The sequence below is a fragment of the Oncorhynchus masou genome, chromosome 27 (genome assembly GCF_036934945.1).
Source record: "Oncorhynchus masou masou isolate Uvic2021 chromosome 27, UVic_Omas_1.1, whole genome shotgun sequence".
NCBI classification, from domain to species: Eukaryota; Metazoa; Chordata; class Actinopteri; order Salmoniformes; family Salmonidae; genus Oncorhynchus; species Oncorhynchus masou.
Window position 1 is genome coordinate 38,001,313 of NC_088238.1, and position 24,957 is coordinate 38,026,269.

The following is a 24,957-nucleotide window of genomic DNA, read 5'->3' on the forward strand; positions in this document are numbered from 1 at the left end:
AGGGGACATACCTGCAGAGATCGTGAGACAACAACCTGGGTGAAGGACTACTAAGAAGGAAGAGGCGGTGTAATGCAGAGGAACAAAAACAAAGATTCCTCTGCCAACTACCCTGCTCTCCATGGTCCAATCTCTTAAGGGGAAAATGGACGAATTACAGGCAAACTCACGGTATCGATATGAATATAGGAAGGCCTGTGTGATGGCCTTCTCTGAAACTTGGCTGTCGGAGGCGGTGCCCGACTGAAGTCACCCCTGACAGATTCTCGATCACTTGTATGGACAGAGACAGTGAAGCTACTGGTAAAGGAGCACAGAGGTGGAGTCTGTTCTGCTCAATGAAAGACGGTGTAAATCTACGATTGTCAGGAAAAAAAATATGCACCCCTGTTATAGAGCTGTTGTCAGTGTCACTACGCCCCTTCTACCTCCCCCGTGAATTCCCCCAGCTTTTTCTGACAGTTGTTAATATCCATCCAAGAGCAAACGGTGTCAAAGCAGCTGACATTTTTAACCTCGATCAAGAGCTTGATGCTGTATGTGACTTGTCTAACAATGAAAAATAAGATTTATGTCACGGCTCGGTCCCCAAAGCGTATTCATCCTTGGCCAGACATCCACTGCATGGATCAGATCATAACACTGTTTTTCTACAACCAACATATAGACAGTTACTCAAAAGGGAGACAGTGGTGGAAAAACAAATACAGGTCTGGGACAATGACAGTATTGATCAATTGCAGTGATGCTTTGTTTGTACCACCTGGAGTGTATTTGAAGAATCATCAGCTGACCTGAACGAGATGACTAATGTAATATCTGGCTATATTGGAATTCTGTGTTAATTTGGTGAGCCCCAAAAAAAACATGTAAGATATTTCCAAACAACAAACCATTGGTGACCAAAGAATCGAAAGTGGTGCTTAATAGGAAGAAACAAGTGTTTGCCTCCGGGAACAGAGAGAGGGGAACAAAGAGATTAAAAAAAGGCGAGATGCCAGTACAGAGATAAGGTGGAGATAATGTTACAGGGACACTCTCAGTCTGCCTGGTTGGGCATTAAGAATATGGCAAACACCCCCTTCAAAAAGGTAGGCAACGCATCGATCCCTGCCTGGACGAGAGGGTGTGCCTCTACAGCCAATGAACTAAACAAATTCTTCACCCGCTTTGAAAAAGGGGTTGCCACCGCTCCCCTGGCCTGTCTGGAGGAGGATGTCATGGCAAGCAAGAGCACGCTTGTCAACGATGAGGAAGTCGTACAATTGTTTGTACATATTGGCCTAGGCTATGCCTATATGCTACATCATTTACCACCTGAGGAAGTAGGAACTTACTCGATTGCCAACTCCAAATACGATAATGTTGCTAGATAGCCATGCAATTGATCTGACAGCAAATTGAAGGTCCTACAAAAACTTTCCATTGGTAGGCCTGTATAGGCTACTTGATGTATTCGCCGCAAATGGCATGCTCCGCTCCGTTGACAGAGCATCTCAATAACATACGACGTTTATAAAGTAGTTTTGTGTGTCACAAAGCCGAGACTCTTGTTTAAGAACAGTAACAATAGTCGTTTTAAAAACTGTCTTTCCCGCAATTACATTTAAAAATGTTGCTCAACTATCCGTATGCCATGTGCAAAGAGGGTAGCGGGAGTGAGAGCCAGCAGCGAAACGGACACAGCAGATACTTTTATTGCAGGAAGCAGGTTAATGCATTACTGTTGACCAAATAATGGTTTTAGAACAAAAGAAATCTGCAGGAACGTTATGTAGCTTAATCCCTGACATTGCTTTGGTAAGAAGGCAATGTCGGTGTCGGTAATTTCCTGTTTATGGTCCAAGCTCTAGTTAGTGTTGTCTATAAAATTTTAGGCTGCCTTGTTCTTTCCTCTGGCAACGGCCTGAACCACACTGGTACACGCACATGACGTGCAAACACAGAGGTACACGTGGTTGGACAGCTCTCGAACATCTTGAAAGTGTGCCTAGAGTATTGTTTGATGTTCAATTGTTCTTTTTGTGGTCGGGGTGGCAACAATTAAACACAAAATAACAGAAACACTAGTCATCAACATCGCTCTTTTTATACTTTTGAAAACGTAACTTAAGACATTTTAAGACTTTAAATCAGAAATGAATGTAAGACTTTAAGGACCCGCGGACACCCTGTTCTCAGGCAGTTAAATCTGAATAGGCCACGGGTATAATGTAGGGCTCCCGAGTGGCGCAGTGGTCTAAGGCACTGCTTCTCAGTGCTTGAGGCGTCACTGCAGACACCCTGGTTCGAATCCAGTCTATCACAACCGGCCATGATTGGGAGTCCCATAGGGCGGCGCACAATCGGCCCAGCGTCGTCCGGGTTTAGCCGGTGTAGGTCGTCATAGTAAATAAGAATTTGTTCTTAAAACTGACTTGCCAAGTTAAATAAAGGTAAGTAAAAAATGTAAATGTAAGTTTGTGCAGAAGTGTAATTTGTTGTAATGATGTAGTAACATATTTAACTCCCTGTCCACCAGTGTAGTGGTGGTTAGTGTAGCTGTGTAAAATTATGCATCAGTGTAGTATCATTTTATGCATTAGTGTAATTGTGTGTTACCTGTACCTTGAGGGCCTGCAGTCTGGCCTGCTCCTCCTCTAAGGCCTGCTGTCTCTCCTTCTCGTCCATGCGGCTGAATGACATGCCTGTATTGGACAGAGACGACACCGCACTGGACAGGGTGGACGCTCTATGGAGAGGACAGAGGCAAGAACAGAGGTATTAGGAGGGGACATGTCTTTCCTATGTGTGCTTCTTAAACAAGTTTTACGATAACGTATATCACCAAGTGTTCATTGTCTCGCCAGTCCAGTACCTTGTATCAGCGGTGAGTTCCTTGGTCTTTTTCCCCTCCAGAGAGGCTAGGTGCTGCTCCAGAGCCTCCAGGAGACTACTAGGAGCCTGGAAGGAGGAGAAGCAGAGAAAACAGAAGAGGGGAGGGGGGTGAGAGACAGAACCAGCTCTTCCTCTCTTTCACATGACATGACGCACTCATTCACACGTCACACACATCAATAAATACACACGCACACGGTTGTTAGTCCCAGAGGTCGACCCACAATGCATCAAATTCCCAGAATAGAACTACGTCTTCAGACCAAATGGCACTATATAGGGAATAGTTTGCTCAGTATTTTAATAATAACAGGTTAATAATAACAAGTTTCAGCAAAAAGAAAAACAAAGAGAGAACAGAGGGGAAGGAAGGTAGCAGAGGAGGTTGAGAAACATGCACATAAACCCCGTTCTGTCCTGTCTGGTTTGTGCCAACATATAAACATCCTGAGAGTGCATAGCCTAGTGGGCAAGGCTGGCGCTTTGGCTTTCACTAATGGTGCGTCCCAAATGGCACCCTACGCACTACAAGTAGTGCACTAGATAGAGATTTGGGTGCTATTTGAGACACATTCCAAGAGAAAATTAATTCAAATGGGAGGTTGTGTAACAAATGGCACCTTATTCCCCGTGTGGTGCAGCACTTTTGACCTACGGTGAAATCAAGGCGCACGATCAATGCGGCTGTGGTCCAAAGTAGACTATCTTTAGATTGTTTAGAGACCAAATCAGACATCAATAATATTAGCAGACACACACACACACACTGTTCTATTCCCTCTTACAAAGAAAGCACAGAAGTTAAAAACAGACTGAGCATGGAACTCTGACTGAACCCTGTACGTATTCCCTAAACATTCCACTCGACACACAGAGAGGAAAGAAAGTGAGGTAGAGAGAGAACAAAAGAGCAAAGTAAAAGAAAGAGGGAAGTTTCTTTTCCCCTTTTTTGATCACTAGTTATCCCCTGACAATCTTTCAAAACAAGATGTGCTTTGAAGTTTGAAGACAGAAATCTTTTCAAGTCATAGCTACAACTACGATGATGCATTCATGTAATAATCAAGGGGTCAAATATAGTTTAAATGAATATGTTAAAAATCCCTAAAATGCTTTCTTTATCATAGGCCTGTGTCTGTCTGAATGGTGGGAGGAAGAGAGGAATACGTTTCTCATAATTCATTCATATGGTTGACCTTTCTCCCCCCCTCCCCGGGCCAAAGTGTCTCTGCACTCATGCATGTTTATGTGTGCGCACGTGCGTGTAGGAAGGGACAAGGCTACATGCGTGCGTGTGAGGGGGCGAGGGCTACATGCAAACCCGGGTGGGTAGGTCAAGATGTCAGAGAACACAACCTATGGCGGGTCAACAATTTGTAAAACTCTGTGTATACTGTATGGGGAGGGGAGATGCAGTATAGTTTCAAGTTTGAATGTTACGTGCACAGTGAAATGCCTTTAGTGGGAGGGATGCTAGGGTTAAAAGCATTACAGTAAGTAACCCACCACCTACAATGCATGATCCTTTAATGGTCTGTGGAGGAGAATGATAAAGGAACTATTTTAAATGGTATACTGGGAATGGGAATTATGTATCACTCAAAATCCAATATTTCAGTTTGCATCACTATTAAGCTCGGTGCCTTAAGTTATTGGTATTTATATAGCCAGTTAAATAATTTCTTTACAAGTGCCTATTTGGGCCTACCGTGTAAATAATAATTTGAAAAATAAGTACTAAATCAATTAAACCAACAGATTCATAGGGAAAGTATAAGACAGGGTAACTTGTTAAGAGTTTGACAAAGAGAAAAATGAGTGAATGATTGAGTACAGAGAAAAGAGCGAGAGCAAGTGAGACCGAAGAAGAGAGGGAGCGAATATGTACAGTAAGAGAGAGGTTGACGGCTGTAACATGAACGAATGGACGGATAGATGGATGAAAGCATGTTGGTGGAGCCAGATAAGGAGAGAGATGAAAAATGTACACTGACCTGTGAGAGATCGGGGATATCACCCTGATCTATTCCAACTTGCTGTGGTCACAAAGACCGAACGAAAACCAAACAAACGGGCCAACGGAAAAAACAACGGGGAAAAGAAAATAAATAAATAAAGGAATCATTACTCCCATGCAGTGACTACTGTGGGTGAGTCCAAATAACCTCTCGTTCTTCCTGAAGTGTGCACTCGTACACCACTCCTTAAAAATATAAGCATTAGATTGGTGTCGGCATGGGCTGAAGGGTGTTTCCATATACCAGTCATTTCCTTTCTAATCCATAAAGGGAATTGAACAAGTGCACACTTAATGAGAAAGAACAGATTATTGGGACACAACCTCTAAACAACTGAAATAAACAAGGGTCTATATCAAAAATTGTTGTCAGCCAACTGGATCGATGAATATGATTGGACAATGTTGAGTATGTCTCGTGAGTGACCAATGAGAGACGAGACATGGTGTGGGTGTGGCAAATGAATGGCAAGCAATTGAACAGACATTTAAAAAGCCCCCAAAACATTGAAATAACGTGAAGCTTGAGGCCAAAACATTGGAACAGTGAAAAGTGTACACCAATTGCACAGCCTTAAAATGTCATTTTTAAAAATTGATTACATTTGATGATTTCTTTACTGATCTACACAAGAAAAATAACATTTTCCAATTTAATAAAAAATAAGATGTAATGAATGCTTGGTGGAAGCAACTTTGGAAGCCATTACAGCTGTGAATATGTTAGAACAAGACTACCAACTTTGCACAACTGTTAGGGGATCATATGTTCATTGATTTTGTCATAATTGCACAAGTTCAGTAAATTTGGTTGAGAATCTTTAACAGACAGCAATCTTAAAACTGTGTCTGTGTGTGTCTGCATGATGTCTATCTTTATGTGTGTGGGTAAGGTGACGTAATACACTGCTCAAAAAAAATAAAGGGAATACTTAAACAACAATGTAACTCCAAGTCAATCACACTTCTGTGATATCAAACTGTCCACTTAGGAAGCAACACTGCTTGACAATAAATTTCACATGCTGTTGCGCAAATGGAATAGAGAACAGGTGGAAATTATAGGCAATTAGCAAGACACCCCCAATAAAGGAGTGGTTCTGCAGGTGGTGACCACAGACCACTTCTCAGTTCCTATGCTTCCTGGCTGATGTTTTGGTCACTTTTGAATGCTGGCGGTGCTTTCACTCTAGTGGTAGCATGAGACGGAGTCTACAACCCACACAAGTGGCTCAGGTAGTGCAGCTCATCTAGGATGGCACATCAATGTGAGCTGTGGCAAGAAGGTTTGCTGTGTCTGTCAGCGTAGTGTCCAGAGCATGGAGGCGCTACCAGGAGACAGGCCAGTACACCAGGAGACGTGGAGGAGGCCGTAGGAGGGCAACAACCCAGCAGCAGGACCGCTACCTCCGCCTTTGTGCAAGGAGGAGCAGGAGGAGCACTGCCAGAGCACTGCAAAATGACCTCCAGCAGGCCACAAATGTGCATGTGTCTGTTCAAACGGTCAGAAACAGACTCCATGAGGGTGGTATGAGGGCCCGACGTCCACAGGTGGGGGTTGTGCTTACAGCCCAACACCGTGCAGGACGTTTGGCATTGGCCAGAAAACACCAAGACTGGCATATTCGCCACTTGCACCCTGTGCTCTTCACAGATGAAAGCAGGTTCACACTGAGCACATGTGACAGACGTGACAGAGTCTGGAGACGCTGTGGAGAACGTTCTGCTGCCTGCAACATCCTCCAGCATGACAGGTTTGGAGGTGGGTCAGTCATTGTGTGGGGTGGAATTTCTTTGGGGGGCCGCACAGCCCTCCATGTGCTCGCTAGAGGTAGCCTGACTGCAATTAGGTACCGAGATGAGATCCTCAGACCCCTTGTGAGACCATATGCTGGTGCGGTTGGCACTGGGTTCCTCCTAATGCAAGACAAGCCCGCCCGTTCCCCAGACCTGAACCCAATTGAGCACATCTGGGACATCATGTCTCGGCTCCATCCACCAACGCCACGTTGCACCACAGGCTGTCCAGGAGTTGGCGGATGCTTTAGTCCAGGTCTGGGAGGAGATCCCTCAGGAGACCATCCGCCACCTCATCAGGAGCATGCCCAGGCGTTGTAGGAAGGTCATACAGGCACGTGGAGGCCACACACACTACTGAGCCTCATTTTGACTTGTTTTAAGGACATTACATCAAAGTTGGATCAGCCTGTAGTGTGGTTTTCCACATTCATTTTGTGTGACTCCAAATCCAGACCTCCATGGCTTGATAAATTTGATTTCCATTGATAATTTGTGTGATTTTGTTGTCAGCACATTCAACTATGTAAAGAAAAAAGTATTTAATAAGAATATTTAATTCATTCAGATCTAGGATGTGTTATTTTAGTGTTCCCTTTATTTTTTTTGCGCAGTGTACAAGATATCATCAAGAAGCATAACTATTCAAATAATTTCATCCAGTTTCATATACTCCAAGTGCCAGGAAAGTTATCAAGAAATATTTAGGGAAACACATCGGCACACATGATGCCCTCGGTCTCACAGCAACATTCCAGATTGAGTCGATAAGACCTAAACAACCACATACATGATTTAATATTTGTCTAAGAATGCTATATGTGACATAAGAATAGATTAGGGTCGGTACCGGGAGGCTGTGTGTTTTGACTTGCGCTTGATGGTTTTTGCGACTGCACTTGAAGAAACTTCAAGTTCTTGACATTTTACGGATTGACTGACCTTCATTTCTTAATGTAATGATGGACTGTCATTTCTCTTTGCTCATTTCAGCTGTTCTTACCATAATATGGACTTGGTATTTTACCAAATGGGGCCATGTTCTGTATACCACCCCTACCTTGTCGCAACACAACTGATTGGCTCAAACGCAACAAGGAAGAAAATTCCACAAATGTACTTTTAACAAGGCACACCTGCTAATTGAAATGCATTCCAGGTGACTACCTCATGAATCTGGCTGAGAGAATGCCAAGAGTGTGCAAAGCTGTCATCAACGCAGAGGGTGGCTACTTTGAAGAATCTCAAATATATTTTGATTTGTTTACTATATGATTCCATATGTGTTATTTCATAGTTGTGATGTCTTCACTATTATTCTACAATGTAGATAATAGTAAAAACAAAAGAAAAACCCTGGAATGAGTAAGTGTCCAAACATTTGACTGGTACTTTATGTAAATGTGAAAAAGTAATTACGGGGCATTGTGTTGAGCATGTGCGCCCGTGTCCACGTGCATGCCTGTGTGTACCTCTGCTACTTTGAGAAACTCTGACAGCTTGGTCATCCTGTAAAGGAACTTCTTATAGATGTCCAATGCGTCTTTACACTGACCCTTCTTCATATCAAAATATTTCTCTGAGAGAGAGAGAGAGAGAGAGAGAGACACAGACAGAGAGACACAGACAGAGAGACACAGACAGAGAGACACAGACAGAGAGACACAGACAGAGAGACACAGACAGAGAGACACAGACAGAGAGACACAGACAGAGAGACACAGAGATAAAGTGTGAGAAGAGTGGAGTACAAAGAAGCCATTAGTAGAGAGTGATAGGAGACAGAGGACCACTTATCACTTCAGAAATACATCACAACCTGTGAAAAGACAAACACACCGTACAGGGCATTGGCTGTCTGAGAGGCTAACATCACATAGTTAATCACATCAAATTGATGTAAGAACCTTGAGCTATGCCCTGGAAAGAACCCACATAATATGGATAGGATAAAACCCATAGAATTCCAATGAACCATTCTATTATACAATGAAAATACCCACCAGTACCAATAGTCCTGACGCTGGAGGCTTTAAATTTGACTCAAGACCAGTCCTTACCCAGTAAGTTGATGACGCCCTCGTTGTAGGCAGCAAACAGACGGATGGAGTCCTTGAACAACAGCATGAAGGCTGAGTTGATCACCCCGTTAGTTAACTCATTGGGGTTGGCCTGGAGAGAGGGTGGAAGAGAAGCATTCCCCCCCCCAAAGTTTATTTATTTATTTTTCATCTCAAACCTGACACCCATTCCATTGAATACACACACCCCTCCTCCGCATGCACAAACACACCATGTTACCTGGAAGTCTAGCAGTGCGTCTAGTTGGTTCTGGATAATAGGAAGGGTCTTTATGAGCTTCTCTATGCTCATGGTACGCATCACACCGTCAATCCTGGAACATACACACACACAAACCAAACATTTTGATTTAGTCCTTCTCTTTCTAGACTAATACTGGATTAGCTGGTTCTGACGGGATGCTAAGGAACATTTGACCTGATTCACACTATAGAACCAACCTGAACCGTACTCGGCTGCTTGGATATTTTCCTATCCAGCACGGTTCCAGGAACTACAGTGGTTGCGGAACCAGGCCAGCCCAGTTGTGTGAAATAGACTAGATGTATGAAATGTTATGCAGCCTATTCGCTCTTCAACATGGTAAAGTCTACAGCCACCAGCCTGTAAGACATGGTGATCTATTCATTCAGGTGTGTGCATGAGTGAGTAAACATGTGTGCCTTCCTACCCTCTCTTCATCTTGGTAAAGTCCACAGCCACCAGCCTGTAAGACATGGCCTTCTCATTCAGATAGCGGCTGTACCGACGGATGAACGTAGACATGTCATAACCTGGAAGGAGAGAGGGTAAGAGGATAGAGAGAAGAGAGACCACCGAGACTTTGAACCATCCTCATTTGACCAAAAACAGCACAGACCCCCCCCCCAGTAAAACCTCCCACACCCCACTAAAAACAAGAGAGAACCTGAGACCAAAGCAGTGTGTGTCTAATCATGCACTAGTATTATATGAGTGTTTGCATATGATTTACCATACCTTGCAAAGCACCTTTGTCCAAGAAGTTGTTCAAGTTGAATAGGGTGTTTCTAGAGGCCAGGTACTGGATGAGACGCTGAGAAGAGAGAAAGAACGGAAGAAAAAGAAAGCGCCATAAGTCTCAGGTCAGATAAACAGCTATTGACTAAACGGGGTGGGAAAAATCCCATACATTGTGTCCCAAATGCCACCCTATTCCCCATGCAGTGCACTAATTTTGAACAGGGCCCAGGGCTCTTGTTTAAAGTGGCTCACTATATAGGGCACAGGGTGCCATTTGGGATCAATCCCATCTAGTGTAATATCAATAGTCTAGATTCAATTGGCAGGGATGAGGGACACACATGAAAAACATTCTCTGGCCTCATCCTCAGTAATGGGAAAACAGGGCTGGGAATTCCCAGAAAGAGGAGCGTTCTGCTGAGACATGAGCAGGCCTGAACGTGTACATCCCAGGCTGACGTTCCCCCATCTAGTTTGGTGTTCCCAGTTCTAACCGAGCATCTCGGAATGCGGGGGATTCACGCTACGCCAGCTGACACGCTTCCAGCGACAGAGCACACACACAAACTAGCAGGCTTTTGTGTTCTCGTGCTTAGGAGTCAAGAGAAGAAAGCGAGCGAGAAAAACTTTACTTTTAGAAAGAGTGAACTCGCCTAAGAAAACATGAAATGAAGGAAGGAAAACTAACATCCATCATATTCTCTCTTCAGCATTTCTCAGAGTAGGGAGGAAGAGTTGTCATTTTTTTTTTTAAGAACTGGATTAAATGTGCTCTGCAGATTGTGAGTGCATTTGTCTGGCTAAGCATTTGTCCCGTGGCAAAGAAAAGTTTTAAAGTATTGGCCCACGCAGTTAAAATTCTTAACCCCCTTTTCTGCATCCCAAATGGCACCCTATTTCCCTATTTAGTGCAATACTTTTGTCCAGGGCTCATAGGGTACAGTACACTATATAGGGAAATTTATTTGGGAAATACACCAGACTCTCTTTTTTGGGGACATTTGGTTTCTTTATTGCAGTGAGGAATGTCACGTGTGTCAAACAGGGCTAAAACAGGGCAGTTCACACAGACCGACAGGCAGAGAGAGAGAGAGCGAGATAGATAGAGAGTGGAGCCCGACCAATATTGTCGGTCCATCGATATTAACTGGCCGATATTGGCCTTTTAACGCTATATTGTATCAGCCGATATGTCTACAGATATAAAAAGGGAATGTCACGCTTATCTGAACACTTGCAGCCATTCTCATGATGTGTCATTATTGTCACAATGAATGAATAGTTACTGAACAAATGCTATTTCGGAAAGTAATTGATGAGAAATCAAGTTAACGTTGAGACATGAGACCCTACATTACTGCCATAGCACTGCATTATGACACCATAGACTGCAGATAAAGATCGATGGAGAAACAAGTTGGAGCAGCAGTCTGCTAGCCCTTCAAATAATTCATGTTAGCATAACAGTCGACTGTCAGTGAAAAACCTTCTCCATTATTAATAAATCTACTGAATCTAAACTGAGAAAGAGCTAACGCTCTCCCCCAACCACTCTCTCATTCTGTCCATCTCCCACTGTCTCGATGGGTAAATCACTCAACTTTAGAGAGACTTCTTTGCTTCTTCCCTACCCCCGTGTCCTTTTCACAGCCATACACAAGTCAGTGGGACTCAAAAGGCATTGTTAAAGTAACTAGAATCAATAAAGTTAAACAAATAAGAAAGAATGAAAGGAATGTGTGTTGAAAGAGAAGACTGTCTTTGGCGATGAGAACGTTTGCAATTACCAGGGAAACCAAAAAGCAGTTATACGTTAACTGAAAAACCAACAGAAATTGAGTGATAATCCTTTTAACACAACTCACACGCACACTCATTCCCACCACAGTGACAACACACATGACGTAGAATCCCGCTGATTAAGACGAAGTAGGAGAGAGTAGTAGGATATCTGACTGACAGATGGGTGGAGGGGAAAGAGACAAAGAGAGAGTAGAGTAAAAGTGATGGAGAAAGAAAACGAAAAGAGGGAAACGTAGAGGGGGTAGAGAGCGAGACGGAGGGTGCAGGTAGGGAAAGAGATGGACAGCATTTATTTATTTAGTTTACCGGACAGTGAGACAGGGGGTGTTGTGTGTAGTAGGAGTAGTGACAGGGGGGTAATTGTGTGTGGGCTCCTGTTGTCACAAAGCAGGTTGATCTATACGACAACAAACAGGCACACACACACACACACGTTGGTAGATGGAGCAGTACGAGGGGGTCAATGATGCAGCCAAACAATATGACTCACCGCTTGTGACGTTAATTTACCCCACTACATACACAACCTTTTTCTACCCCCTCTATAGATTAACAAGCAACGGCCCATTTACTCTTGAAGAATTACTCCGTAGTAGAGAGAGACACCTGTAGAAGTGGTGAGGGGGAACAAACAGGATATGCATTTAGATTCTCACTAGTCAATGTGTATTGCAATTCAAGGTTCCAAACATATTGCTCACCACATCTGCTGCAGAGGGACAAGAGAGCCATTAGATACATTTTGATCAGTCATGGAAAGGAAAGTGCTGAAAGAATGCTGGCTCACCATTTAAAAAGAAGTTGGAGAACAAGCTAGAGAAGGAGAAATACTGGACATTTGGAGCAGGTACAGCCGACTAGAGCTAGCTAACATTAACTAACAAACAAAGAACCCACACTCGTGAAAGTGCTGCGTGTTTGTACAAACATGTCTAACTCCCCTTATATAACTATCCAAAATAACTGTATGCAGCAATCTCGTGCTGGAATACAGTGATGCACATTTGCAGACCTGCTTGTCAAACGTCTCGTTCCAAAATCATGGGCATTAATACGGAGTTGATCCCTTTTGCTGCTGTGACAACCTCCACTCTTCTGGGAAGGCTTTCCACTAGATGTTGGAACATTGCTGCGGGGACAGCCACAAGAGCATTAGCGAGTTCGGGAACTGATTAGGCCTGGCTCACAGTCGGCGTTCCAATTCATCCTGAAGGTGTTCGATTGGGTTGAGGTCAGGGCTTTGTGCAGGCCATTGAAGTTCTTCCACACAGGTCTAGTCACAAAGTTGGAAGCACAGAATCGTCTTACAATGTCATTGTATGCTGTAGCGTTAAGATTTCACTTCACTGGAACTAAGGTGCCTAGCACGAACCATGAAAAAACAGCCACAGATTATTACTCCTCCACCAAACTTTACAGTTGGCACTATGCATTGGGACAGGTACCGTTCTCCTGGCATCCGCCAAAACACAGATTCGTCCGTCGGACTGCCAGATAGTGAGGTGTGATTCATCACTCCACTGCTCCAGGGTCTAAATGGCAGCGAGCTTTACACCACTGCAGACAACGCTTGGCATTGTGATCTTAGGCTTGTGTGCGGCTGCTAGGCCACGGTAACCCATTTCATGAAATCACGAAAAACAGTTAGTGCTGACGTTGCTTCCAGAGGCAGTTTGGAATGCAGGAATGAGCATTGCAACAGAGGACAGACAATGTTTACGCACTACAGCACCCGGCATTCCCGTTCTGTGAGCTTGTGTGGCCTAACACTTTGCGGCTGAGCCGCTGTTGCTCCTAGGCGTTTTCACTTCACAATAACAGCCCTTACAGTTGACCGAGGCAGCTCTAGCAGGATAGAAATGTGCGGAACAGACTTGTTGGAAAGGTGACATCCTATGACGATACCACATTGAAAGTCACTGAGCTCTTCAGTAAGGCAGTTTTACTGCCAATGTTTGTCTCTGGATTACATAGCTGTGAGTTTGATTTTATACACCTGTCAGCAAAGCTTTTGGCCGAAATAGCCGAATCCACTAATATGAAGGGGTGCCCACATATACTTTTGTATAATTTGTGTCTTAGCTGAACTGAAGCATGTTGACGCCTTAACTTCTCTAGCGTAGGGTGCAGCATTCAGAATTTTGGATGAAAAGTAAGCCCAAATTAAATAGCCTGCTACTCAGGCCCAGAATATGACGTGCATATAACTGGTAGATTTGGATAGAAAACACTCTAAAATAGTGTTTGAGTTTAACAGAACTGATTTGGCAGGCGAAAACATGAGAAAAAAAACATTCATTCAGGAAGTTGTTTTTCTTTTTTTTCTATTCAATGCCATTACAGTATCCATTGACTTAGGACTCAAACTGCAGTTCCTATGTCTTCCACTAGATGACAACAGTCTTTAGAAATTGTTTCAGGCTTGTATTCTGATAAATAAGGGAGTAGGACCAGTCTGAATGAGTGGACCCTTGTCCTGTTAGAGCTTTTTCATGCTTTTCATCCCAAGAGTGCCTTTCTTGTTTACCTTTTATATTGATGACGTTATTGTCCGGTTGAAATAATATAGATAATTTAGGATAAAAACATCCTGAGGATTGAATAAACATCGTTTGACATGTTATGAACTTTACAGATACAATTTGGATTTTTTTTGTCTGCGTTTGAGCCTGTGGATTACTGAAGAAAAAATGAACAAAACTGAGGTTTTTGGATATAAAGAGACTATCGAACAAAAGGTACATTTATTGAGTAAATTAATGTCTACTGAGTGCAACAGTATGAAGATCATCAAAGGTAAGGGATTAATCTGATCTCTATTTCTGACTTATGCAACTCTTCTACTTGGCTGGTTACTGTTTGTAATGATTTGTCTGCTGGGCTATGTTCTCAAATAATCGTAAGGAATGCTTTCGCCATAAAGCATTTTTGTAAATCAGACACCGTGGTTGGATTCACAAGAAGTTAATCTTTAAACCTAGGTAAAACATTTTATTTCTGTATTTGAATTTGGCGCTCTGCAATCTGGAAGTTGGCCAGGTGGGACGCATACCCTAGAGAGGTTAAGAGATGTGTGTTTGCTTATCTGTGAAGGACAAGGGTATCCTCTTGACTCATCATTCCTGTACACACCACTTTGTGAATCCACCCTATCATTCAGTACGCAATATGCTCAAGGTCACACGATGATTGTGCTTGGTGACCTCCATTAGTCAGTCTGACCCTCCACATACACAATAACAGATTCTCAGAGTTCTCCTCAGTCTCCCCTCTGACAACACTCACTGTCAGCACTTTTCTACAGCACTTTTTTTTTCTCAGAGACACTCTTCCTTCTTCCTGTCTCTCACCAGCTGCTTTCCTCAGACTCTTTTCGATCTCTCCCCTTCAATCAATCCCCTCACGCTATGTACCTTTCTCTCTCAATTCATTCCCTCGCCTCTTTCCCCCTCCCTCCTTCACTTCCTTTCGCTCCCATCCTTTTCTCCATTTCGCTTCCATTCACTCTGAGGGTTATTAGTAGTACTGACACTCTTCCAGTGCCGTCACTGAGGCAGAACGGTCCATTCAGTATCTGGGACAGCAGGGAAATGACTCATATAGTGTTAGTATATAACATACGCACACTATATGTCTTTCCCTCAGCAACATACACATTCACTACGCTATCTATTATTAGCGGGCTGAGCAAGTAGCCAATACAGGGTTCATACAGACATTGGCAAATCAAATTCAAGGACTTAAGTACTTCTTCATGGACCTACATCGTATATATTTAAGGACCTAAATATATATATATATATAATTGTTGTAATAGCCTATAGAAAAAATGTATGCATTACAACTAAGAATAATACATTTTTTCAATAGGCTTACACAATGGCATTATGCAATGACAGCATGCTCCCGACACAAACAAACTAATGAAGTCTGTCCATGTGGTAGCTAGTCTCGCCATTTGAGATGTTCAGGAGATATTGAAGGGTTATTGTATCACGTCTTAAAATCAGGAAGTGACCAAAAACCAGGTTCCCTTTGTAATGGAACACTTTGTATGGAAAACCAAGTTGAAGTCAGCATTCGATTTGGTCTTGCTCATAATAACCGCAGATGGCTAGCAACAGACTAGCGCAACACCCTTAAATTGAAACGGCCGGGAAACAAACAAACGCTGCTGCTTCTCTAAAACTGATCAGAAATAAAAAATTTAAAAATCACAGAATATTATATTAGAGCAGTAGAACTTCTAAATCGGTTACCATAACAATGACTTTTCAAGGAACAAAAAGCCTAGAGGAAATGTCAGATTTTTAAGCTAGGTTTTTCATGACCGAATTGTGTATCACAAATATTCAACCAAGACTAACTTTTTAAATACCTGGTTTGTATACCCATTCTAGTCTTAGCATTTACTGGTAGATATAACGTCCTACTGCTTTCCATAACCCTACCACTGTCAGTCTTCGATAAACCGCTCCACGCAACAACCAGCTGTTTGGTGGGGGTCATTGACGGGGATGATCAACTGGCCCAGAGGGTTTCCAAAAAACTTGCCAGGCCCGAGGACAGTTCTGCACGTCGAGCCAAGTCGAGTGTCACTCAACGCAAAGCTTGATTTCTGAGTTGCTCTCATGACATGCAGCACTTTGGGGTGGCAACCTGTCTCAATCAATGAGAGAAGATTTGAAATAGAAAAGATGGCGGCATAGACATTGTTGTAGTAAAACATTTAATTTACTAAATTCAAACAAACCACCTGGTGGGAAACACCACTCATCGCTCACCGAGCGGTCTTCGCACACCGCTCTACTTTTTTTAAATAAACACGCTCAGCACTCACAAAAATGACATTCCAAATTCACTCCTTTAATTTTGTTTAAACAGAAAATATAATTGAACAAACACCATCTACTTTTGTGAATATGTACCATTTGGTTTTGAAACAGACTATTTAACAAGGGCCTTCCTGATAATATGCAGCCTCTGTTAAAATTCTTGTTTTTTCTATTGATGTCTGTGGCTCTGTTGTGCTCACTTTTTACAGTTGATAGACAAATTTGGCACTGCTACAATTTTAAATTTGCAATTTATTTACAATAGCCTAGGCATATATGCTTTATTCTAGCCAAATGCTCTAACCGCTACGTGTGTGTGTGTTCCACTCACCTCATTGCCGTACATCATGAGGTGGTGTGTAGTGATGAGGGCTTTGAAAACCACCACCCAGCTACTATTGGCTGTTCTCTCAAACAGTGTGTCTGCCAGCTGGGGGACAGAGACGTTCATCTCATTGGTGCAGTGGATCAGGTCTGAAACACACACACACACACGAGACAAAGGCGGTTAGACACCGTATAGGGACACAGTCAGACACACGTCCTTTTCATCTCATTCAGGTCAGGTCTGGAGGAGAGAGAGTTAGACACACAAAGACAGAGCGGCACACAAACAGCGTAAGATACTGTACAGACAGAGAGCTGGTGAGATCAGGGACAGTATGCAGATTAGAGATCAAGGACAAAAACGCTCTCACACACACAGTGGTGTGACCGTGAAACTGTATGAAAGGTAAAGGAGGTAATAGGTGATTTCAGGGCAAGGAACACACACAAGCGTGTTGTCGGACACACGCCCACAGTACAGTCGAGAGACAAACATATAGCCGATACTAGAACAAATAGGCCTGTGTAAATAGACAACATACAGTACAGAGGACAGTGGCAAAACATAAGCCTATTATGAGAAAATGTTTGATGTCGAGCTAGCCTAATCAATTAAACATCACTCTACATAAACAATACTAGAATATACATGGAACGAAAACTTACAAAATGAGAACGAGTGGAATTCATAGAATGAGGCATTCCAATTCTAAAGCAGGGCCCTACAATGCATGCATTTTAGTCACATATGGGCCAAAATATTTTGCTGTTTGACATATATATTTTTTATTTAGGAACACCAGTGCACATAGCAAAATTATAGAGTCTAGCTTTATTACCTTGTATTTTTATGCTCCAAAATTTCCTTGTGCACGCCTACATTTTTAACAACTTTTACTGCCACCAAATCATTCTCTGCATGTCATTAATGTGGATTTTATAATAAGGCTACATCCATTCTATTTCAATGGTAAAATTCCCTTCCTCCGCTCTCCACCCATCCCTTTCCACTAGAGGTCGACCGATTAATCGGAATGGCCGATTAAAAGTTTTCATAATCAGAAATCTGTATTTTTGGACATCGATTTGGCCGATTATTATTTTTTACACTTTTATTTAACTAGGCAAGTCAGTTAACACATTCTTATTTTCAATGACGGCCAAGGAACAGTGGGTTAACTGCCTTGTTCAGGGGCAGAACGACAGATTTTTACCTTGTCAGCTAGGGGATTCAATCTTGCAACCTTATAGTCAAACGTTCTAACCACCTGCTTTACATTGCACTCCACGAGGAGCCTGCCTGTTACGCGAATGCAGTAAGAAGCCAAGGTAAGTTCCAAGTTAGCATTAAACTTATCTTATAAAAAACAAACAATCAATCATAATCACTTGTTAAACTAGTAATATCAACCATGTGTAGTTATCGAGAAAAAGGACTGTAGTTGCTCCGTGTACCTTACCATGAACTTCAATGTTTTTCTTAAAATCGATACACAAATATTTTTAAACCTACATATTTAGTTAAGAAATTCATGTTAGCAGGCAATATTAACTAGGGAAAATGTCTCACTTCTCTCGAAACAGAGTAAGGGTATGTGCAGCAGTTTGGGCCACCTTGCTCATTGCGAACTGTGTGAAGACTATTTCTTCCTAACAAAGACAGCCAACTTCGCCAAACGGGGGATGATTTAACAAAAGCGTATTTGCGGAAATAAGTACAATCGCTGCACGACTATCTAACCATAAACATCAATGCCTTTCTTAAAATCAATACACAGAAGTATATATTTTTTAAACCTGCATATTTAGCTAAAATAAATCCAGGTTAGCAGGCAATATTAACCAGGTGAAATTGTGTCACTTCTCTTGCGTTCATTGCATGCAGAGTCAGGGTATATGCAACAGTTTGGGCCACCTGGTTCGTTGCGAACTAATTTGCCAGAATTCTACGTAATTATAACATTGAAGTTTGTGCAATGTAACAGGAATATTTAGACTTGGATGCCATCCATTAAATAAAATATGTAACGGTTCCGTATTTCACTGAAAGAAAAAACGTTTTGTTTGAGATGATAGTTTCCGGATTCGATCATATTAATGTCCTAAGGCTCGTATTTCTGTGTGTTATGTTATAATTTAGTCTATGATTTGATAGAGCAGTCTGAGCGATGGCAGGCACCAGCAGGCTCGTAAGCAGTCATTCAAACAGCACTTTTGTATACATTTTGCCAGCAGCTCTTCGCAATACTTCAAGCTCTGCAAAAGGGCCGCGGCTTTTGTGGAGCGATGGGTACAGCTGCTTCGAGGGTGGCTGTTGTCGATGTGTTCCTGGTTCGAGCCCAGGGAGGAGCGAGGAGAGGGACGGAAGCTATACTGTTACACTGGCAATACTAAAGTGCCTATGAGAACATCCAATAGTCAAAGGTTAATGAGGCGGCAGGGTAGCCTAGTGGTTAGAGCGTTGGACTAGTAACCGGAAGTTTGCAAGTTAAAACCCCCGAGCTGACAAGGTACAAATCTGTCGTTCTGCCCCTGAACAGGCAGTTAACCCACTGTTCCTATGCCGTCATTGAAAATAAGAATTTGTTCTTAACTGATTTGCCTAGTTAAACAAAGGTAAAATAAAAAAATACAAATGGTATAGAGGGAAATAGTCCAATAATTCCTATAATAACTACAACCTAATTGAACATGTCTCATTTACTTAAGGCTAAATTGATTTTATTGATGTATTACAATAAGTGTTCATTCAGTATTGTTGTAATTGTCATTATTACAAATAAATACATTTAATAAATAAAAATTGGCTGATTAGTCGGTATCGGCTTTTTTGGTCCTCCAATAAATCGGTATTGGTGTTGAAAAATCATAAAATCGGTCGACCTCTAATATAAATACTACATATAAAAACAGCTCTGGCAACAGACCCCCTGCAGTACCCCCACAGACACCAGTTTGAGAACACTAGAGAGATTCCACAACAGGGGAAATGCGGAGAGATGAACAGTAAGATACAGAGGGGAGTGTGTGTGTCTGTAGTACACAGCTGTATTGTTGCTTCCAGCATGGTTCAACAGGGAACCACAGGGCTGGCATGACCTTTTCCCTGTGGATAGCAGTGGTCAGTACACGTAATGGGCAGCTCCTGGTACAGGCCTGAACTTCGGGCGCTTACCTCATATCTCACACACGGTAAAGGACTATAGGCTTGGTGAGGGAGAGGCAAAGGACTGTGGTGTGAGAGATGGTGCAAACAACTGGAGAGGAAGGATAGCTAGGCCAATCAATGGACATGAAGTCAGTCATCCTCTTCCAAAGGTAACATTTGAAATCTCCTTAAAGCCTCTACGAGGACAGGAAGCTGTTGAAGACTATTCAGATGCAGCCCTAGCGTGAGAGTTGAGTAGAGGTAAAGAAGAGGTAAAGTCAATTGTAGCCCACGGTAGCTTGCAGTGCCTAAATCTAAAAACATTGTATACCAAACACTGTCAGGTAGATTTAAAAAAAAAAAAAATTTATGTAAAAGCCTAAATGTTTTTTTTCCTATCATAAACACTTTTTTTTAATAATTGATGAGCATCATTGTTTCAAAAGACAAGAAATGTATTACTAAGAAATAATGTGGTATAATGCTCAATTTAATGACTCCAGTCATCACCTGTGCCTGTGAGAATCTCACTCGTACAGGCCGACTGTCTCTTTTTGCTAGCAGTGGAAGCAAACTCAAACATTGAAAAGCAACCTAGCTTGTGAAAACAATGTAAATATATTTTTAAAAAGGAATAAGTCTCACTTCAGCAGACTTAAGTAAATTAGACTGCACTTCACTCACAAAGCTCGAAGGCCCCAAGACAGGCAGTGTTGATGCGCAAGGTGGGATAGCTATAAACGTTACAATTAAGATTTTTGTGCAATACCAAATATGAAACAAAATGTCAGCAATACTTTTTAAAACAGCTACTGCAGCATTTATTTGGCTATAAATCACAACTTACACTAGTGCCCATCCTTGACTATTTTTATGAAATACTTGCACTGTAGAGCCCAGAGTGTGACCACCCGTCAATGTGACTGGTGAATTAGACATTCCTACCTGCCAAAGCCAAAACCTACCTGCATTTGGCAGGTAGCGGGTGTTCATTTTAGGACCTGGTGGCTAGCCTGAACTGTGGTCAGACCGCTGCAGTCATTTTGCTGTGGCGCTGCGTTAATTCAAAATCATTGCCACCACTCCAAAAAAAGGACCCATGAAAACATGGCGCACTTTGAAGATGCTAGAACAGTCCACATTTACTATAGCTCTGCAAAGAAAACGAAAAATAAATTAATGTTTTTTCTCAACACCTAAATATGCATGAACTGCACCATTTTAACCCCAGTTTTAAGCAGGTTACTGCTCTGCAATTCACCATAAGCACATAGGGAAGAGTAGGGCTAAATGTATCACGGGTCAATTGTAGGCTAAATGCCACCCTATCTCAAAATAATTTGTGATGAGACCGATTACATTTTTAATTGCGCAAGAGTCATAGCAACCAGGGAAAGTGTTGAGGGGGACATAGTGGTTTCTGTGAGAAGTACAGGCAGGGGAGGGTGTGTGTTACCTCAGTCACCCTAACAGGTAGGCCTACAATTATATTTGCTGATTATGCAAGTTCAAACATTAATAGTTAGACAGATTGATGAATTTTAAAAAAGATCACATTTGAGATCTGGCTAATGATTAGCCCAATAGGGTAAAAACATATAGGCAACCCCATGCTAAAGCCTATTTATTTAGAGCCACTACGGTGCATCAGTTGGGCTACAGGTGATAATGCTTTTTGCTAATAGCATACAATAGCATTCCACCTGGTACCATCCTTCCCACCCCCCACTGCTACACATTTTTCCAGAGGGTACACTGGGTCAGACAGCTGAGGAAAAAAAAAGACAGACAGCGGGGCAGGTGGGAGAAAGGAGGGTACCAGATGGAAGGCAGACTACATCTGGTCATCTATCTAAGCTAGCTAGTGGGAAGATTGCTCATTTAAAAAAAAAAAAAAAAAAAAAAATCACCTTTTATATATTAATCTCCTGCTGCCTCTCTGACTGCCTGCCTCAAACACACACCGAAAAGAGGACTGCCTTGCTTGCAAACACAAATTCCTCTACGAGAGAGATAGAGGGAAAGACAGATGGTTTAGAAATAGCTTGAGTCTATAAAGATAATCCTCTCCCTTTTAATCTCCTTTTCTGTCTCCTCTGTGACTTGTCTTTCCCCGTTTTAGATTACCCAGCGTTTCCGTTCTCATGACGACCCAGGCATGATCGAGTTAAAAAACACATCTGCGTGGAAGTAAATCTAGATTCCTCCACAACACAATGGAATGTCTGTCTTTGTAGAAGGATGAAACATGGAAGAACATTCCATAATACCAAAACAATAATTCTGCTACCACAGGCACTGGTGAAAAGATCAATTGCTTATTGGAGCTAATCTATTTTCAGTTCTGATATATCAAGGGAGGGGAGGGGTGTGTGTGTGTGTGTGTGTGTGTGTGTGTGTGTGTGTGTGTGTGTGTGAGAGAAAAGGAAACCAGAGCATGGAGCTGCTGAGAAAGCCAAATCCATTCTGAGCTGGAGCCAATGCTGTTCTGTATGCCTTCCTAACAATCCTACTGAATCATGTATTCAAATCTAATTACGCCTATGATGTGAATAAAGCTACATTTCTCCTATTGAATCTCTGCAGCAGGTTACAATTTCTGAAGACTTTAGGCCAAACCAAGAGATACCACTTCAGTCCAGGGGAGTAGGAGTTCTGATCTACAGTGGTTCTTCCTTTAAAAGTTGTGTTGTACTGCAGCACAGCTTGTGGACTGCCTCAATTCTATGGCACGTTATTTAAGTGTCAGCCATTGTTGCCATTAATGGTAGTTAGTGCTAGATTGCCCACCAAAGGGCATCTTTGAGAAGCTAAGTTAGGCCTACAGTGCCATGTCATTTCTAGGAGTCAAACGGAGCCTGGAATAGAATAGACTATATGGGGTTGATTTTTAGAAACAACTTAATTTGATGAATATTATGTTTTTTCTATTCCAAGAAAAACAAAAATGCATTTCTTACTGTACTGTAGCCGATGTTCTTTAGGCCTAAGTGATATTCCCATAGTAATTCTCTATGGATCCATCCAGATGTGGTTAGAATAGGCTGGAAGGCTGGAAATTTCCACTGGCCTCTCATTGAAAGTGCTGTATCTCCCTCATTTTTCAGAGTAAAAGCCTGAAACAATGCCTAAAGACTGGCCACATGTAGAGGAAGCAATAAATATAATGAACTGGGTCCTAAGTCTTTGTATGGTGGATAGGCTTTCAATGGAAAAACAGCCTTTCAAAATAAGTTTTTCCTCAGGTTTTCACCTGACATCAGTTCTGTTATACTCACAGACAGTGAAGTTAACGGATGTATGACACTTGTATTTTCATCAATGTTGAATATTACTATTTCTGTTATTTGAATTTCGCACTCTGCAATTTCCCCCGGAAGTTGTTGAGATGGGACGCTGGCGTGCCAATGATCCACAAGAAGTTCACACAGGTCTCATCAACAATATCTCAAGCCCACGTGCTGGTGATTAGCAAGCTAAGCTTTATATTTTAAGTTTAGCAAACTTGAATCTATTTTTTAGCTAACAAGGTTGATTAATTTAATTGTTATGAACACACCCTTCTCAAATCAAATTTTATTTCACACATGCCAAATACAACAGGTGTAGACCTTAGTGAAATGCTTCCTTACAAGCCCCTATCCAACAATGCAGTTAAGAAAAATACCCCCCCCAAAATTAATTAAATAATTAAAGAGCAGCAGTAAAATAACAATATCGAGGCTATATACAAGGGGTAACGGTACAGAGTCAATGTACGGGGGCACCAGATAGAGGTAATATGTCCATGTAGGTAGAGCTATTAAATTGCCTATGCATAGAGTAGAAGCAGTATAAAAGAGGCAAGGGGCAATACAAATAGTCTGGGTAGCCATTTGATTAGACGTTCAGGAGTCTTATGGCTTGGGGATAGGAGCTGTTAAATTAAGAAGCCTCTTGGACCTAGACGTGGTGCTCCAGTACTGGTTGCCATGTGGTAGCACAGAGAAGTCAAATGACTAGGGTGGCTGGAGTTTGACAATTTTTAGGGCCTTCTGACACCGCCTGGTATAGAGGTCCTGGATGGCAGGAAGCTTGGCCCCAGTGATGTACTGGGCCATACACACTAAACCTCTGTAGTGCCTTGCGTTCGGAGACCGAACTGTCGTCATACCAGGCAGTGATGCAACCAGTCAGGATTCTCTCAATGGTGCAGCTTTAGAACCTTTTGAGGATCTGACGACCCATGACAAATCTTTTCAGTCTCCTGAGAAGGGAATTGTTTTGCCGTGCCCTCTTCACGACTATGTTGGTGTGCTTGGACCATGATAGTTTGTTGGTGATGTGGACAACAAGAAACTTGAAGCTCTCAACCTGCGCCACTACAGTCCCATCGAATAGGAGCGTGCTCGATCCTCCTTTTCCTGTAGAGCACAATCTCCTTTGTCTTGATCACGTTGAGGGAGATGTTGTTGTCCTTGCACCACACAGTCAGGTCTCTGACGACCTCCCTATAGGCCGTCTCATCGTTGTCGGTGATCAGGCCTACCACTGTTGTCTCATCTACAAACTTAATGGTGTTGGATTCGTGCCTGGCCGTGCAGACATGAGTGAACAGGGAGTACAGGAGAGTACTGAGCACGCACCCCTGAAGGGCCCCCCATGTTACCTACCCATAACTTCTGTCTGTCTTCAACTGTTTGAAGAGCAAGTTAGTCTGCCCACTTTGTTCAGATGTTGAAATAAAGTGGCCTACCTTATTTCTCAATGAAAATGTGTTGCCAATTCATTATATAATGTTTTAGGCTTATTTCACATTTATCAAACACAGATTAAACAGCTATTATAACAGTCTTTGGCTAAAATGCTTCTAGCAGTACGTGGCACCCAAATGCCGCACGCAACAAGCGGAGCATTTATTTGGATACTCTCGTTTTAGTAGTGTCTGCTCTACAAGCAATTTGAGTTAGTTGAGACATAAAATGGGTAGCGTTAAAAAAAGTTAACTTCTCTATTACAGTAAAATAAATGTCTCAGTGTGTGTGTGTGTGTGTGTGTGTGTGTGTCCATATGACCAATTAAGTTTGACCAAACTTCAAATGCAAATAGCA

At 42.3% G+C, this 24,957-nt stretch overlaps 1 protein-coding gene across 5 annotated transcripts in view; it reads right to left on the bottom strand.

The window, feature by feature from the left end:
• Nucleotides 1-24,957, bottom strand: part of si:ch211-200p22.4 (phosphatidylinositol-binding clathrin assembly protein) — a 53,497-nt gene that overhangs the window by 15,054 nt on the left and 13,486 nt on the right. For 3 of the 5 annotated variants that reach the window (XM_064940123.1, XM_064940122.1, XM_064940120.1), the window contains exons 2-10: nucleotides 16,724-16,866; nucleotides 9,752-9,827; nucleotides 9,444-9,546; nucleotides 8,993-9,086; nucleotides 8,752-8,863; nucleotides 8,164-8,270; nucleotides 4,872-4,913; nucleotides 2,858-2,943; nucleotides 2,602-2,731 (exon numbers count right to left, since the gene is read on the bottom strand). In XM_064940123.1, coding sequence (XP_064796195.1) covers nucleotides 2,602-2,731; nucleotides 2,858-2,943; nucleotides 4,872-4,913; nucleotides 8,164-8,270; nucleotides 8,752-8,863; nucleotides 8,993-9,086; nucleotides 9,444-9,546; nucleotides 9,752-9,827; nucleotides 16,724-16,866 — 893 coding nt within the window. The remainder of the gene's footprint in view (nucleotides 1-2,601; nucleotides 2,732-2,857; nucleotides 2,944-4,871; nucleotides 4,914-8,163; nucleotides 8,271-8,751; nucleotides 8,864-8,992; nucleotides 9,087-9,443; nucleotides 9,547-9,751; nucleotides 9,828-16,723; nucleotides 16,867-24,957) is intronic. The other 2 variants (XM_064940124.1, XM_064940121.1) reach the window with 1 other exon arrangement.